This window comes from Merops nubicus, unplaced genomic scaffold (assembly GCF_000691845.1).
Source record: "Merops nubicus isolate BGI_N331 unplaced genomic scaffold, ASM69184v1 scaffold23098, whole genome shotgun sequence".
NCBI lineage: Eukaryota > Metazoa > Chordata > Aves > Coraciiformes > Meropidae > Merops > Merops nubicus.
In genome coordinates this window covers 19,992-38,932 of record NW_008623976.1, presented here as the reverse complement: position 1 = coordinate 38,932, position 18,941 = coordinate 19,992, and the positions used below count along the sequence as shown (strand labels likewise).

General features: G+C 41.5%; 1 protein-coding gene across 1 annotated transcript in view; it reads right to left on the bottom strand.

Moving 5' to 3' along the window:
* NTN4 (netrin 4) overlaps positions 1–18,941 on the bottom strand; it is a 45,667-nt gene that overhangs the window by 7,529 nt on the left and 19,197 nt on the right. The window contains exons 3-5 of the mRNA XM_008945266.1: positions 17,970–18,233; positions 4,666–4,792; positions 3,929–4,117 (exon numbers count right to left, since the gene is read on the bottom strand). Of these exons, the coding sequence (XP_008943514.1) occupies positions 3,929–4,117; positions 4,666–4,792; positions 17,970–18,233 (580 nt within the window). The remainder of the gene's footprint in view (positions 1–3,928; positions 4,118–4,665; positions 4,793–17,969; positions 18,234–18,941) is intronic.

Here is an 18,941-nt window from a genome sequence, read left to right as displayed (position 1 = left end):
GTCTGGGCACATTTTAATTTTCAACCCTTGTGCTTAGAGTAAAAAAGCTTGTTTTCCTGGAGCCCCTTTTAATGGTCTACGTGCCTGCATTACTTTTTAAGCTAAGCAAAGGGCAAGTACAAAAGATGGTGCCATTTCAGAAGGATCCCTTAAGCCGCCAAATAAGCCACAGGAAAGAGCCAAGGATACAGCAGCTTTTCTAACCATTGGTTAGGAAACAATTTGGCTTCCGAGTCAAAGCTCCCATACAAGTCTATATCCAAACTACTTAATCCTGTGTTGTCACCCCCAATAACAGGCAGGTGTGTGCCTTGCTCTGGGGCCCTTTTCATGCCTTCCTTTTTTTTTTTTTTTTTTTTTTAAATATAGATCTAAGCAGTGTCAAAACAAGGCTCTGCCCATGACCTGGCTTTCATTCATCCCCAGCTGCTAGGAACAGGAGAAGCAAAGGGATCAGAGCCACCCTACCTCTGCAGACAAAAAGGAATAGCAGATTCACACTTACATGTCAAATTTCAACATTTTTTTGTTCGAGGGAATGTCTTTGCAGTCTCACATTGGAGGGTCAGCAAAGGGTGGTTTGCATAGTACCAGAACATCCAATTGTTATACAACATTTTTTTTCCTAGCAGTGATTAAGAGAGAATGCTGTTCGTTATTATGACTAATGCTTAAAGACTCTTTCTGGGCCTGAGCAGTGTTCTGTTAACTTTCTGAGAGCCTGAGGGGGATGTCACAGCTTAACCTAGACTTTGCTCTGGATGGCAGAGCACTCCTCAAGCGTGCTTTCTCAAAGGGATTAGCACAGCATTTCATTCAGCTTTTTCATCAGATTTCCTTTCCCAGCTCAGTATCTACTGTACACAAGGGTCAAATTTTGATCTCCCATTGAGTTCTTTTTTTTTTTTCCTCTGAGTTCAAAATGAGGAGCTGAGGACGAGGTTGCGCTCACCAAAATCATCCATTCTAGTCTCCTGTTTGCAGTTTATTACTGCTTTTCAGCACTTGCTCAGTGGGTGGTTTTTTCATTTAGTGTTGTTAGTCTGGCACCGTTTGCATGCTTTTCTCAAAGAGAGATGATGCCTTGGAATTGGTACATTTAAATCCTCACAAACATACTAGTCCAGAAATGACAGCTCTTTAATTTATGATCAGCATGCTGAGGTAGGACAGAAATGTACCTAGTAATCTAATTCTCTAATTTCTTACCTACTAGCAATGCTCAAAACAGTAACACTTTTTTACTGAGTACCAAAGTTGGTTTTAGGGTCACACAAGCTGAACAAGTTATTCAGACCACACTAGATTAAGTTTAATAGCAATTCAAGTTTTGCAACCTAAAGGACAGAGAAGAGAACCTGTTTTACATCCTGCCTGAGGCCTTTCAGTTTAATCTCAGCTGAGGGATAAGGAGCTGATGGTGGTCCTGGAGGTGAAATATTCCCTCTGCCAAACAAGTCTGTTCTAACCAAAACAACTCTGCCTGCCTGCACTGCTGTTTTTGGTTGTGCTGTCACTGGTAATAACCAAAGTAGTGAAACCTTCCATGAAAATTCTCTGCAGAGGTACAACATAACATGAAGTGCACATTTAATATGCTGCCTGCAAACCACATGGGGAAGTATTTAGGGCTCAGTTCTTTCATGGTACAAAACACTATCCTGTTAAGATAATTTGTCAAATGTCATTGTGGGAATTCTACTCACTTTAAGTAAAAGAGAAAAGGTGCAGACTCCTCTCCCAGGTTTCTCTTAACTGTAGTTATAGCTAAAATGTTGCGTCTGTTTCCACACAGGTACAAGCATCATGCCCACATCAGCCTGTTGTAAAGGCTGAGGCTCTCTAGTGTGAACTGCAATACCCTTGCCCTATATCTTGGTATGGCAAGCATTCACACATGCCTTACATGCCTGTGAAAGGTCCCCTTGGCTTGAATCATGCAGAGCTAGGGTCATGCTTACCTATTTGCAATAATGCAGAATTAAACCCATTAGATTCACCTAAACCCACAGAAATTCCTAGTGATCGAAAATACTTCTTATGTCAAGGAAGACAAATAGATATACTGTAGAGGGCAATTCAGCTCATCTCTCTCAGACATCTATATTAGACTGCAATAAATCGTTCCCTAGAGGTCCCACTATTTCTCCATTGCCTGTATAGGAAACCTAGAAACGACTTTCAGGTGGCTAAAGCTGGGCTGCAGCTTATCTAGGCCTGAGCTTCCAAGTCACAGTGGAAAAAATTACATTTGGGGGCCTTCTGCTGGCAGCAGTATGTTCCCAGGTGAAAAGAACATCATTGTACTTAACTGGCACGACAGGAATAAAGCTCTTTCAACAAGAGGTAAATTTCTGAACAGTTTTTCTTTTGCTATGCAGAGTATTGGCAGGAGGTACTGAGAAAGGCCTGTAACCAGACCAGACAAAAGAGGCAGAGGTAGAGTCAAGGTCTGATTTCATCTAGGCAGACTGTTCTAGGGTTTCCACACAGACAGGCTGTATTTTCAAACAATGTTTTTTCCTCTTCAGTGCTCTCCAGTGCTCCTTGACTTTAGTGGTTATCTAATACTACACATGTTGTTGGTTACTACACCATCTCCTTGCTGTTAAATACAGGAGTTCATACACAGATTCTTTCAGGTACTATGAGACTGAAAACTAATCTTCTGGCATAACAATTTATTCTTATTACATAAGAATATTATCTTTCCCTGTAGCAAACCTGCTTAGAGTAGAAACAGGACTAGAAAGGGGCCACCACAGAGCACTATGAGATACAGGGTGAGTTAGATAAGCTCACCCTCAGCCCTGTCTGCTGATCAGTGTTCTGTGATGAACACTGTGAAATCAAAAAGAAGGGGTCATGTGGAAGCAGTCTGTGCACTGAGATCCAGTGGATAGAATACAGGAGAGCAGGAAGATCGGATGTGTTGTGCACAGGTTTGAGCGCTGTCACAGGCCATACAGTCCTGGGAGAGGCATGCTCATAGAGGATTCTTGAGGGAAAACGTGAAAGGGTCATGAAAGCTTCAAAAGCACATGATGTCAGTAAGCATGAGTACAGATGACAGGATGAAGTTGTCTGTACTGGCAACTGATGTCAACTGATGAGAAGGAAAACTATCCAAAGAGAGAAATTAAATTATGTACATTTTTGGAAATATCAACCTCCCAAATAGATGCCAGATGAAAACAGATGTATGAGGCCTGGCAGGATATTCAGGAAATGTTTACACTAAGTAAGGAAGATTTGGGCTGTTTTCCAGACTGGCTGAGTACAAACTACCTTGATCCTGAGGTTATACACCTTCTGTGTACAACGGTTAGTGACCCTATGCTCGAGCTAGTTCCTAATGCACCCTGCTGAAGTGTTAATAAGGCAATTAATTTGGGCAGGGCACCCCATAATACAGCTGTAGAATCCAGAGATAAGTCTGCATGAGCTCTGATCTATTTGTTTCCAAGTGGTTATGTAAAGTCTCATGCTTTACACCTTCTGCAGCCATTTTTATATATATATATATATATACACACACACACATGCACAGATGTTGCACAAACAGATCTTACACACTAGGCACACACAGTCTTGAGAAATACAGAAAAAAAAGAGCTAAACAAAGTGTGTCTCAAGAACAATGTACTTTTCAACAGAATACAGTACATTTGGAGGACTGTAGCAGGTATCACAAAAAAAGAGTGTGATACCAGTGGGAGAAACAGACATGGAAAATCAGGAAGATGACCTTTGATCAGAAACTGTAATTTAGGCAAAGAATACAAAGAAAGGATAGTAATACTCCTGGAGTTACTTCTGTAGGAGTTATTGATTCTGCAGGAGTTATTGATTTCTTTCTTTTAGTCATTCTTTTAATGATTCTTCCACCATTCAGTTGTCTTCACCACACATAACCACAGTCACTTACGTTTGCAGACCTCTGTGGAAGACATGGGTTTCCCTCTGTCTCGGTAATACCCCGGCTTACACCTCTGACACCGGTGTCCCTCTGTGTTATGCTTGCAGTTGTCACAGACTCCACCACTGCGCTTCCCTGATGCCAGCCAAACACTCAGATCAAAGTGGCAGCTGTCAGCATGGTTGTGACAGCGACACTCTGGTGGGAAACGGGAGAATATATTTCAGGCTTACATAACAGACTCGGCAATACTATTCAAATGGTATCGTTTTCCTACTGTGAATTATGGGGGAAATATCTGAATGTAACAGATTTCATCTGCCTGCAGTCCTTCATTTTCATAAAAACTAGAAACTGCAATTCAGAGTGAGAGTCCCAGCAGGGCCTAGAGAAGCTTGGGTGGTTGTGAGCTGTGTGGTATTCTTACAGTAAAACAAACCAGTCTGGTGGTATTGTAAGCCCTGCACAAATTCTTGGAATGCTAAAACATGTGATGTGATGTAGCTGTATGAAGAACAGATTTTTGCCTTGTAAATCCCTCTTCCCAATAGCCCAAATGGGTCAGCTGCAGCGAAACAGCATCCGCACTGAAGTTTTCCATCAATGGAAAATGACCAGCAACTTACCCCAGTTTCTGTAATGGTACTGTTAGTGTAAATTGACAGAAGTCTTTGTTAGGAAACTGCCTGCTGGCACAGTGAGCACTCATCCTGAAAGCCTGGATCAGTAAACTCTCCCCCACTTACTTCTGCATTCATTTGGTGCCCCTGTTTTTCCATCTCCTGGCTTCCAAGGCTGATCATTGTATAGCGGTGCACATTTCTCACAGTGATCCCCTGCTGTGTTGTGTCTACACACACACTTCCCATGGACCTGTCAGGGGAAAGAGAATACGTTCAAATAGCTACAAGCAAGAACCTGGTGGAGTGGCCAGCAGCCTCCTGAGGAGGTGGGCCTTGCCTGCACAACTCCCACACAGCTGCCTGGCTTTCTCAGGAGACGCACGGAGCAGGGAGCTTGAACCGTAGTGTCTCTTCACACAGTCACTAATGGTGTAGATTTTCCCTCTGTCTTCCATATTAAATGCATGTGAAAACAATTTCTTTTTAATTCTTCAGTTGGCTATTTTACTTCTACATTGATGAACAGCCTCTAGACTATTTAAATTGTTTGAGCTGACACAACTTATTTTGGTTTACAAGCTCAGGGCAAGAGCATGCAAAGAGCCTGAGCAGGCAGTCACCTCCTGGCAGTGTCAAACGCACTCTTGGTGGGCAGAGTTGAGTCACAGGAGAGCACATAACAGAGGATACTGGACCCTGTCCTATTTAGCATTAACAGTGGTTAATGCTAAGTAAACCACTGCTAAATAAATAGTGGAAGCGAGAGTAAATACAGGGCAATGAAATCACCATGAATTCCTAAATTATAAATTGTTAGAAGAATGAGCAAGTAATCCTGGAGCTCCTAGCGCAGTTAAAGATGTAGCAAAAATAAGAAACCGGGAAAAATTCTAACCACAGGAAAACAATCCAACCCACACTTTCTGTGAGAGGAAAGCACGGATGTTTGAAGAGACTGAGGTACATTAGACACCAACCTACCATCTTACATATGAAAATATTTATATAAAAGCTTAGCAGAAAAGGCCCAGTAAAATTTTGGGCTGTGTAACTAAAAGCAGTGAATCTCCAAGTGGATTGTAAATTGTAATGGCAAATTGGAAGATGTTCAACAAAAATGAGCAGAAGCCAGCATGGCTGAAGAAAGGGCTGGTCTACAAGCACTAAGCATATATACCCATCTAAGGAAACAACAGTTTACAACATATCTGAGGGGGAGAAAAAGAAGTACAGAAAAGTCTTGACTAAACCAGGCCGAATAGTAGAGTTCTCTCTGTGAATATTTCTTGAAAAATTACTTGAAAAAAAGAGCTTGCTTCCTCTGTACTTACCTGCCTTCACTGGAAGACGATAATTATTTTTAATCATGGAAATATTCTCATGTATGCCAGTTTTGAATCAGGCATTCACACCATAAACCTGATAACGGAAGCTGAGCTATTCAAACGGAAAGTTACTTTTGAAACTGGTCCTGTTCTCAAGTCATTTCATGTGCCAGAAATATAACAGCCAGTTCCACTACAGACTTTGATTTTGTGCACAAGATTAAATATTACCAAGCCACAACCAAAAAGTGTTTTACAGAAGGGTTTTTATGTTGCAGGCTTTGTTTTGTTCTTAATTAAGAAATAGGATTTCAATATCTATTTGCAATGCCTCAGAGAAAGGATTTCCTAGAGAAATTATTTGAGGAAATATCTAGCACAGGGAGTGGGGGAAAGAGAAAGGTGGTACCGCAGGCCATGTTCCACGCTCATCACAAGAGAAGCTGCTAATTAGTGATACGTATCCCACATGCAAGCAGACACTTGTGCCAGAGCAGGAAATACACAGAAATGGGGGACTTGCCCCTTCACTCTCCATGTGCTGCTGAAGGTGCTAAGCCCTGTAACCAGTCACAGCACTGGCCCACTGCACGTTACACAAAAAGCAGAGGCTGAATTCTCATTTTGACTGGGGTGTGAATTGAATCTAATCCTTTAATCTCACCACTAATGTGAGTTATGTTTCTCCACGGTCTTCCCTGAAAGTCAGACTCCCCCTTCGCAGCCCCCCCTCCCCCCACCTCACGTAGCAGGTAGCTTGGGATCAAGAGAGAAGCGTTCAAAAGAGCAGTTGCGTGAACGGGCTCCCCTGCCCCCAAACTCGTCTCCCTGCAGCAATTTGCTCTCCGCTCCCCTGGTTTCTAATCCTCCCGGACCAGATATGTCATGTCGCTCGCAAAGGGGATAGGCTGCAGCTGATGCCATCGCCCCTCTATGGCCAGCTGGCAGATTTGCTGCTGCACAGAGCGGTTGGCTGCCTCCTCACGGAAGACTGAGCACAGACTTCAGGGTATGCATTTCTGTCAGAGCTCAGCACCAGTAAACCTCAGGAGGATACAGCATGTAGCACATTATGTGATGCCTCTCCAGACCTTTGTACAAGAAAGTCATCCGTGTTCAAAGCGCTAAATAGGATGACAAATTACAGAGACACAGACAAAAATACTAATAAGCAACAGTGTCAGGCTTCTCCCTCTTTGGGTTTGGCTCTTCAGGCTTCTGAGTTCCCTCCTGTAGACACAGTGACTGCTTTTCAGAAGCCACAAACAGAGAAAAGGGCCAGGAGTGAGAAAAGATAAGAGCCTGGCCCAGCACCAATTGTAATGTCCCCAAACTTCAGACTCAATCTGAACTAATTCCAAAATGAATCAGAACTGAAATCTTGGATCCAATCGCTTCTTTGGGAAATGCTAGCGTTTCAAGGAAAAATTTCTAAGCTGGCCCACTGGGTTTTTTACGAATACATACACAAACTGTGCATTCACTATATTAAAAAACAAAACAACAACAACAGCCAACACAATATTAAAGAAACACTGGGATTGCACAGTTGGGAAACAGCAGAATTGAACCATGCAGTCTTGATCTAGCTTTGAATGACATGATCAAATATTCATTATTCCTGTGCTTACAGTAGACAGCACAGATGGTGTGAACACTCATGAAAAATTATTCAGAAAGAAAACAGGAAAATTCAATGAGGAAAGAGTCCAGTAGTTCTTTGGAAGCAAGTAGATGCATTAGATGTGTTTGCTCATTGTCCACTGGTTTGTTGCAAACTGTAGTTTGTGGATGCTACCTAGGAATGACATGCTGTGAGTTGGACAGAGGCATAAAATAAGCTGTCTGCTTGTGATCCCTGCTATTAAACAGTTTACCAAATACACATGGAAGGATGGCTGGCTTCAGGCAGCCAGGAGAGCCACTGAGCATGCAGAAGTAAAAGGTGGAGCTGGCATGGAACTTCTTTTAGAAAGTGTTAGGTCTAAGGACTAACCTTTTTTTGTCTAGGTTTAAGAAGAAGAGAATTGATGGGTATTGGGGCAAAGGTAAAGGATGATGGAAGAGAAAGCAAATCTGCTGTGTGCTATCTGTGGGTATCTCATGGAAGATTTTTTGCATGAAGCGTAATCGCATAGACAGCATTCATAGGTGAACCCAGCTAAGGAGAAGAGTGTAGAATAAGGTGACACTGAAGTACAGCAAGGAGTTGAATAGAAAGGAGCAGAGACAAACAGCTCGAGTACAACACACACAAGAAAGCCAATTCATGGTTGTAAGTGTCCATTGCAGAAGTCAGGTCAATGCAGGAGAAACTGAGCTGTGGAAGAGACCTGTTATACTTAAGTGTGAGGTGAAATAAGGGTAGGTGAGGTGGCTGCAAGTAGTGAGACAAACAATTTGTTCTGTTAGAGAGGAAGAGATAGGAGAGGCAGCCAGAGATCAAAGTCCAGGAAGGAACAAGAATGAAATACAGGAAGCTGTCAGATAAAATAGGAAATGGGATATCTGCTTAGGCAAAGGAGAATGTGAGAGTCACACTCAACACCAACACAAAGAGAGCAGGCATGTCCCCAACTTGTTACTCACTGCTGAAGTAAGCCCACATCTCTCACAAAAACAGGTCTAAAAAACTAGAAGATTGTGGTCTCTGACAAACAGAGGATCTCAGGATGCACTGTAACTCACTAGAACATAAAGATGATCATGTCAAGGTAGAAAAAAGAGTCAGAAAAGTACAGACTCAGGGGAGCTGCATTGAGATTTTTCTATGCCCTAGAAAGCAGGGTCAGAGTTGCGAAGAGAAAATGATGATTAAGGAGATGATTGTCAGGGAGCAGCAAGGACCAGGTGCTCTTTAAGGCTTGAAGAGCTGTAAGCTGAGGGTTACTACAGCAGAGGCTGTGCCCTTATTGAGGGGGCACCAACCCGAGCAGTGTGCTGAGCAGGGAGCTGGTACTAGAGTCCATTGACAGCCCCAGACACAGCAAGAGAGAGACCCAGAAACAAGTTCACAGCATAGACTCAAAGTCCATCTGAGAGGCAGAAGTAGGTAAGAGCTACAACACATGTAAGGGGGTCCACCAGGAGGAAATCTACCTACAGCATAGGCCCCATGTCCACCCAGGAGGCTGACCAGAAGCAGGGATGCAGATAGGCACGTCTCCAGCATAGCTCAAACAAGGGCTGACAGCTCAAGGCTGAGCTTACATGGAGCCCTCAGGACAATGGGCAAAGAGTGTGGGAAGGAGTCCCAGGTGGGACTGGTCAGGGCTGTTTGAGTCCTTTTAGTGCCTTCAGGACCTTGACAAGAGTACTTTGATTGCCACTGAATTAATATAATTGGAAGCTTTAGGATATCTAGGAGGCATCTGAGGAAAAGAATACTTCAGCTTTCTAGATTTAGAGCTGGGAGGGCTTGAAAGCAAGGTGTGAGGAACAGAGGCCTACATGAGATTCATGCCATCAGTTAGGAAACCTAAACAGTTTTGAGCTTAAGCCTGATTAGTTTATGACTCGGATTTATATGCATAGTTATAAATGTATTGATACAACAGGAGAAAGACTGAGATCCCAGAGATTTCTGTCTCACACCTTTCATATTTCACTTTGTCCTCAATGTTCAATATGTGATGCTGCATCACTCAACGTATACTGATCCTTAGGTACTATAGTATTTAGGCCTGAATGGACTTTTCCACAGTCTTATTGCTGCAACTGTTGAGTACTTCAGAAATATTGCAGTATTTATTTTTATGGCACCTCCCTTCATTGGCTTCTCCTCATTACTGTGATAATTCTAGTTTTCTTCAAGGATCTTTCCTATTCATTGGAGCATCATTATATGGAGAATTCAGTTGCTCTGATAATTTTTTTTTTAAAACTGGGTGGTGCCTTCCAAAGTTGTTGTGGGGAGTGGATCAGAGAAATAGATGCACTGTCAGGCAGGCAGACTGTGTGATCATGTAAACCTCCCCTTTTCATAAACCCCCTCTGAACTACTATGTGCATAACCTGTAACAGTTTGTATTGTTGCAGTCCTGCTTTCTGAGTGCATTCAGGGCTACTCAGGTCACTAATGCATGCTTTGAGCTTTGGAAGATAAAAACTTGTTTTAAATCTCAGCTGATATGATGGGTGTGTCAAGCTTCCAGTTTTCAAATAATCTTTTGCAAAGGGTAGAAGTTTATAAGCTGACAGACATACTTGCAGTTAGAGCATATTATTAGTCCAGGATGGGAACAAAAATGCTATGCTCTGCTTTCAATCACCATCATATTGGCTTTAATGGCCACTGGAAGGCAAGCTCTGCTTTTGTATTCTGGTACAGCAGCTATTTTCTCAGGCCATGTTTTCATTACTACTTATTTCTTTTGAACTAACTTGTTCTTTCATTACTGTTTCTTTCGATCACCTTCTGCATCATGCTGTGAGTCATGTTTAAATTGGGCTGTAAAACTAAATCATGTTAAAAAAACCCCTTTGTTTCCTTGGCACTAGTATTTTTTAATCTGGACTCATTCCTTCATCTATCACACAGTACAGCTGTGCTGTTGCAAGTCTGGTATTGCTGCCAAAGGCTTCGATTTGTATGTCTGCCACCTGAGCGGCTTTGAGTCAGGACACGGGAGGTTACAGCTTCATGGAATTTAATGCCAGGATGATCAGTTCAAATCATTTAGCTTGACCTGCTATACTAAGCCATGAATTTCATCCTGTAGTTCTTCCATGGAGCTTAGTAACTTCTGGATATTTGTAACAAATAGTTTAGAACAATATCCTGCTTTTATAGAATGCTTTCAAGGAACTACATTAAACTTATTCACCTTTGACTGCACAAAGCTGCTTTACCTGAACTCTGATCCACAGCTGAGAGAGCAAGTAGATACTGTCCATCTGTTTGTCCCATAATTTTTAAATTTTTTAAACTCTGTTCAGCTCTGTATAATACCTGAAGCCTCTTGCTTTCTCTCTGCCCATTTACTTTCTTTTACCTTTTGTCCTTTCAGTAAATGTTGTGGTTGCTGCTCTTTCTCCTGAGCTGTTCTCGGTCTATTTGGGGGCTTTTTTCCTAATGAATGAAGGTTAAATTTGGAAGCCTTCCAGAGCAGAGCAACTGTTGCTGATTCGGGGAAAATGTTTGTCTTTGGGCTCTGTATTCACTTTGTAGTGTCGCCAGAGAACTTTTGGATACAGCAGTTTGCAATGACATCAGAGGCTAGTCCCTTACCTGCTTTTATCAAAACGACTCTTTCTGGGTCATTTTGAGTGCCTAAACACAAAACAGTGTCTGCTGTTCTGCTTTGTTTCTCTTACAATCCAAATGGGTTCTGTTGTCCCTCCAAATGAAGAGGTGCATCAGTGCAGATTTATAACACATTTTTCGATATCAGGTCCTGAGAAGAGCACATATGACTTGTAAAAGGCCAAGTTAAAAACTTCATTCAACTTTTTCAAATTTGTAAAGACCTAAAAGTATGGGTGGCTTCCAAGTAAGTCCCAGATTACAGTGCCTGCTATGGGTAGACTGACAGTTCAAATTCCTGCTCTAATCAGGAAGGAAAAAGCCATTATTTTCCTGTGTCACTTTCTGGTTTCTGGGAAAAGGTCTAATAAGTGTATATATCTAAAAACTAGTACCCGAATGGATGTTTTCTGAGGAAACTGAATTTCTGGCTCATACTTGGTCACTTTGGTAAATTAAGTCTGAGGAAACTTGGCAGGGACAAGTAGAACTGGGACGCTGGAGTCAAGGCCACCTGAGCCCATACAGGTTTTGGTTTCCACAGCAGTGAGGAAATAAGCTGCTGCTGGTTCCAAGTTCACTCAATAGGTAATGGTGAGGAAACTCAGTAATAGTGTATAGTTGAATATTTAGACTGGCACCACTAGGACCTTTTTGAACAGTAACAAAAGAACAGGATAAATAGGTCAGAAGAGGTACAAAATTCATGCTTCATGTGAGGGAATATACCTCAGCCTGTGACAGTTCCAAGACACAACTCCATCCACAGCCTGAACTCACCTCCATCAATCTTTACACACATCTGGCTGTGCCTTAGCCCACATTTCACTCTGCTTTCTTACCGTTTTCTTTCTGAATGCTAGCTTGTTTTTTATTCATTTCAGGGCTGTCTGCTCTTTCCTGTTTCCTGCAGTGCCAACAACTCCATTATCAATCTGTAACAAACTGCACACAAGTAAGAGCTGTCACACTGAAATGCAGCCCCGAGTTACAGCAGGTCCCCAGCTCTTGGTGCATGTCTTTAGAGCTGAGGAAGCAGAAAGGGGAGCAAGGCTTAATATTTTAATAGGTGAGCGCCTAAATTACAGCATAACAAGGAAATACCACCATCCAAATCTCCTGAAAATAATGACACAAGTGAGTTTGGTCTTGTTCAAGGCTTTGCTCCTGATGCCACTGAACAGTCTGGCCTGGTTGTCAACCTTTGCTGTAGAAAGACACAGAATTAGTTTTCAAGAGAGAAGAAAATGGGAGAAGCTCTAGATTCTGATGTGTGGATAAGGATTTGTGGATTTACAGGTCATGCATAATGGGTTAGCACAGTATGGACAGTTCAGAGAAGTTTGGACAAAACCCGTTCATTCAACAGACAAAATAATTCTATCATTTACTTTGTAATAAGTCTGGCTAACTCCAGCAACTGTCTCAACTTAGTTTGGTTTCTACTGGTTAATCCACAGTGGCTCTAAGGGTGTGTGATTAAAAATCCACTCCCAGGGTGGGCCTGTGAGCTCTTCTCTGAATTTTTATCTCTGTATCGAGTGAATTTGGCAGCATGCACAGCTCCCATTCAAGTGAAATTATGTTGAGTAATGGAATAGATGAAGCCAAGAGAAAAATAGTTTTCTGCAACTTCTCTGCAGATGGCTACAGCTTGGAGAGTGGGGGAAGGGCAGGGCTGAAAAAGGTGCAGGACCAGCCAAATTTATAAGGAATCTGGGAAGGGAGGAAAAACAGCAAGAAAGTCCATGATTTAGCAGATAACTTGCACACAGCAAGGAAAGGATTCTAAACACCTAAAAGGTGCACAGCTAATTCCCAGGACCTTCCAGCACAGTGAGTGAACCAAGACAAAGAAATATTTGTAGGATTTTATAACTTTTGCACTGAGTAATATGGAATTTGTTTATAATCCTGTGCAAAATTTCTCCCTATTTTGCATGCACCTGCTGCCAAAGCATTAAAATGTAAAACTCCATGCACTCACAAGGTACAGCTCTAGAAAGATTTGCTTAAATTACTGGGAGATTTATTGGGGGTGAGTGAACTGGCTGAAAGCCTTGGTAAAAGACTGAAAACTTTTGTTCTAGTAACATGTAGGTGAGCTGAGGACAGAAACAACATAGCAGTCTGTTCAGTCCCAAGGGAGCTTAAAAATGCAAGGACTTAATGTATGAGGCCAAACACAGCAGCTCCTGTGACTGTCACACCACAGCAACTTCCTAGTGTTGGCAACTGTATCAAACCCAACTTAGAGAAACAGAACAGTGTATATTGCATCAAGCTTAAACAAGAGAATGTCAGAAATATGCTGTCCTGTGGGTCATCAGAGAGGTATTGGTAGCGAGTGGTGGCCGATAGCTGTGGGATGAAGCCTTTATTTCTCTCAGCCAAATACACACACAGACACTTGTAGCTTTAGTGTGAAGAGCAATCCCTAAAAGAACTGTAAGGCATATTTTACCAGCCCTAAGATGTATTTACAAGTGTTTCCAATCAAATGTTTCTACTGGCAGGGTTATTATGGCTCTTTCACAATGACACAAGTAACAGACAATATCACTTAAGTGATTAAAACAACAAACAGTGCTATTAATGTCAGCATTAAACAATAAAATTGAAATACATTTAAATAGCTCACCCATAGCCAGTGCTTTTAAGCAAAGCTGTGTTTAAGGCAAGTAATATCAGATAGGATATTGTTTGCTACCTCATCCTGCAAAGTAAGAGATGGTTTCCTACAAGTAAGATGAGTGTCTGATGGGTGGAACTACGCTAAAGCCTCACAGCTGATGTACAGAGGGTAACTTCTTAAACAAAACCTACTCTTTGAGTTCCTAGCTACAACAGAGAGCACCTCCTGCATCTGAGTGCTGGACATCACACAGATTGGCTCAGCTTGGATCAAATAATGTGAAAACTTAGCTGGGGATTATTAGTAGAAATTCAGAAGATATTGAAGAGGAGGCAATATTTGCAAGGCATACAATAGCCAATAGCCAAGTCACCTAGAAAATTGCCACCAAAAAAAAAAAGTCTTACTTTATGTAACCTCCATTATGTCAAACAAGGAATTTTACTTAGGACTAGATCCTACTCCCTTTGAACTAAGTGGAAAACTTTCCATTTGCTTCAGTGTGGAGGATCAGACACACAGGGAGCCCAGTTTGTCTCTGCAAACAGGATAAAGAAGCAAAAGAAACATCTGAGGCAACTTGTAAGAATTTCCTGGCAGTGTAGGTACCAATAATTAACAAAGAAAAAACCCCTAATACTTTATATAAAAACATTTTAATCCACATTTGCCTTCCTCTGTCCATACTTACTCTGTCATGGACTAGAAAGAGAATTGTGAAATGTTTGGTAAACAGAAAGGACTTTGGTCTAGATTCTGTGTCCTGTCCATGTGTGCTTTGTGAACTTTGTTCTGGAAGCAGCCCTGGACTCAGCGAAAATGTGTCATTACAGCAGATCCTAAACCTGACAGCTCTTACTAACTTTGTGGGAGATTAATAAAGAAATCATTTACTGTAGAGCTACACAACTCAGTACAACATGCAACAGCAATACCTGGGACAGGATTACACCCCATTGTGTTCAGTGGTAGAATAATACTAGATGTATTGAGGTGGCCAGGCCCTGGCAGTTGTTTCTGTTATAGCAGCATATTAATGTCCTTCATTTAAAGGAAAATGCTTCTCTGTAGTTTCTGTGCCAAAGAGAAATCTTAGTAATTTCCCTCACTAACAAATAAGCTACATGTAAGAGCTTGAATAATACCGTCTGTGAAATTCAGAAAGAACAATGCTTGTCCTTCGCTGCCACAAGAAGCTATTTAAGTTGGATATGACATCTGTGTCTCTTTTTTTTCTTGATCTGATGAATGGAAATAGAAAACAAGAAAACATCACTGTCAATAGCAACAAAACAATTCAAGATATGTTTGTCCAGAATTTTCTTGTTAACAGCTCCCATCTTAATTTCTCAAAGTTTTTCTCTTGTCCGATGTGGCATTCTCAGTAGTTAGTAAGGGAAGTGTGATATAGATAATTTGTGTTGAGGTGGGTGCATGGCTTCTTAAAAAAAAAGCGCCACATTGAAAGAGTAATTATTGCTGGTTTGCTGCAAAATTAGAGTAGTCAAAGGACATTTCCATTGGATCCAACGGAAGGCTACATTGAACCTTGCTGTACTCAGTATTGTCACAAATGATTCAAGACCACAGAGAATATTCATGGAACTACCTAGGGTTTCAAGCTATCAGGAATGATGTACCATTTGGAGGTCAGTTTTCAGTTTCCAGTTTTCTTGTAACCATTTATTTCTATGAAACTGTGGCATCTGTGACATTATTTCTCATAGAGTTGTGCTTCTTATTGGCAGCTTCAGTGAGGAAGCCAGAAGATGAACAGGTTGTCATGACTGAACTGACAGATCCACAGATAAACTGATCATTGACAATCATCTAGTAGTCATAGATCATCTAGTCCCTCCAAAATTGTATTGAAAAGTTTTGGTTCAAAACTGTCAAGAAATTTGCTTTAGTTTTCTCCATTATTTACCCTTTATATCGTATCAATCTAACAGTGTTAGAAGTATTACAAATGGAACAGATTTCTTTCGAGATTAAGAAAAGCAGAATTCCAAGATGTAAGTGCAGAATGATCTCACTAAGATGCAGAATGATATGGGCCTATCCCATAGCAAATAATTACAGTTGTTTTCTAAATGGACTTGCTTTTGTTTGTGATAACTACAGAAGATAAATAGAGGAGGATTCTGAACTCTTAAGAGACTGAAATTCCTGTTACATTCTGTGGAGGTCTGTATTTATCCAGTATTTTATTTATTTACTTGACAGCAGCCCAGGAGACATGAAATTGCTCTGCCTTCATGATGTGATATTCCCCACACTAGCCACATTAAAAACTGTGTGTCTTGAGACTTGCTCTTCCCATGTAGTCATTAAATATTAGATGCAGCCAGTGCAACGAATCAGGTTATTTCTGGACATGCAGCGCGCGTTCCTAACATCTTTTTTCTCCATCCTCTTTTACTCACCATGGGGCTGAATGTAGAGCACCTTCCCTGTCTCTGCCAAGAAGGACAGTGATCAGATCACTTAGGGTCTTTCCAAGCCCTCATCTAGGATTCTTAAGGGGTCTGGAGCCCCGGGAGGCTTTTCTCACTTTTCTCACTGCTGCATTTGAATCCCTGCTTAGGCAAAGACTTGCCAATATTTGTGCCTGTGTGAATGACATACTACATCCACCCTCTTGTCTTCTGGGACGTGAGTCACTCATGAAGCTCATTTCCTCAAAACTATTTAATCTTCTGACCCATGAAGTCATTGATGGCACAGAAAGATTCTACTCCCTGTGACTAGGGGGAAAAAAAATAAGCCAGTCATAGTTTACAATGGTTATGCCAGAAATAAACACAATATTGTGTTTTCCTTTTCTGCTGGGCAGAGTGTTTATTCTTCTACCAGCTGTATTCATTTAGCACATGCTTCATCCGTTTGGTTTCACTATATTTAACAATTTGCGATAGGGAGAATGCACTCTTTAAATATCTTTTCTCCAGACGTTTATATATTGAGTCTATATTTATAGTTAACTGAATCTGATAATGTCACCTAGTGCTAGAATACTGTAGCTGAATCTTAGATTTATACCACAGATGGAACTGATTCAGAAATTACTTTGCAAGTATTGTGAAACTGATACAGTCTAAATTATCTTACAATATCCATCTCTGAACCTAGGAAAGCTGAAAGGAGAACAATGAATCCACATTCCAGAATAATATAACCCAAAATGTCAAGTGTACCATGTATCTAGAGGGACAGAAAATAGTGGAGAATATATTTCTTGAGCCTTTTATGTCAGAGTGCACCAGGAACCAAAGTTTAAGGGTTATTTTGATTTTCAAAATCCATTAAAGAGACAGACAGCCTTCTGGAACCAGTGAGGCCACTGACTAGTTTAAAGTGGCCTGAGTTCTGTCTGTGATGTATATGTTTAGATGTACCTGGATATTTGGTTAGAATAATTTCCTTGTGACTGTTACAGTTCTTCTATAGAATACTTGCAGCTAAATCAAAAAGGAGGCAGCAGTTATTCCTCCTGAATTTATACGCTTTCTGAGTAGGCATATAAACACAGCTCACACCTTCTGCACATCCAGGGTCAAATGCAGATAAAAGACTGAATAGGAAAGGGCTAGTCATAGTACCACAGAATAATCTTCCTACAAGGTTTGGCTTTTTAAAAAAATTATTCAAACTTATTTTAAACTGAATGGGTAAAAGAATGTGGGAGTGGAAATTATTTTCACCTGAACACTGCTGTCTATGCAAGGAAAGTAGCAAAAACACACAAGGCTGGAAGCCTAGCAGTAAAGGCTGAAACTCTAAGGACGGCAGAACTGCTCATGTCTCACAGTCTTGAGATCTGATGATGAAATTCTGATCAAGGCAGTCTTTGCATCAAAGATATTAATTCAGTTCTATGCAGACACATAGGCAGGAGATTTCATTCATTATATTTGACGTGAGATCTGTTACAATCACAGAGCCCTTTCACAATTTATATTTATGGCCTTTTGAGGGCCAGAGTTTTTTTTAGAAGGACCTAGCTCTAGCATTACAATTAATACACATGGAACTGCAGCAAGGGTTATAGGAAATCTTTTCCCAGAGTGGTTTAGGTTTCACTAATGTGGATTGACAGTGCTGCCTGTTTTCAGGTAGGCTCAGGGAGTCTGAGACAGAATCACAGATAAAACATGCAGTTAGGCTGAGAAAGCACAAGCAGGTAACAAGCGTGGTAAACCACTGAACATCCAGAACTCACCATGTTCTCTGTGACCCCAGTCTTGTTGGCAAGCTCACATTCCTCTGCATGCCCATTGCAAAAGCAGCTTCCCCGGATGATCAGGTCATAAATAGCATAGTGGGCAAACCTCTGAGGTTTCTCTACCAATCCCAAACCGTGGCACGGACATTCCTGTCTTTTTAACAAAAGGAGGCGGAGGTTGGTGAGTTTCAGGAGATCTTGAGCCTCAGGACTGTAGGGGTCTTTGATCCTGTTAGCTGGACTTAAGGCACGATAAATCACCTGAAAGACAGAAGGTGCACATCCAAGAATAGACACAGGACTCTGCATACACAGCAAACAACCCAAGGCAGTGTTTACAAAAAACTAAGAGTCCTGTTAGAAGACTCTGCGTAAGCAGTTGTGGGGCTGTGACTGATCCCAGGACATCACAGCTGAGCTACCACCAGCTGGCCAAGCCACAGCAAGTGACTGCACACCTGCTTTCATCCCATCTCAGGAGTTGGGTAGGAAATGCCTTAAACATCTCTCCCTGGGGTTACTGAGCCCAGTCACCTCTTGCAGTGCAGCTGGTATGTGGTAACTTGTCAAGCGCCGGCAATTCCTTGTATTTTTGAGCTAAGCAACAACAGCATCACTTAGAAAAATCCAAGGTTTATTAGCATAAAGGTAACATTAATGTCATCCAAACTTCTCAAAGCATTGTAGGAACATGGCCTTAGCATGAGTTCTAGAGTCAGGTAAACTAAGACAGTAAGGGGATCTGTGAAAAAAGTGGAAACTGTGATCAGACTTTTGGCTTGGTCACTTCAACTCTTTGTGCTAGAAAGCACAGCTTGGCTTAGGGTGAGTAAGCATTGAGAGAACCCTGCCAAACTAAGCCAGCCAGTTTATTCATCAGGAGAAGAGAAGTAGCTACACTGCAGTGAGCTTGTGGGACCAAAGATGCTTTGTGCCTACTGGCTGTCCATGTGTTGTTACTCCTTTGCC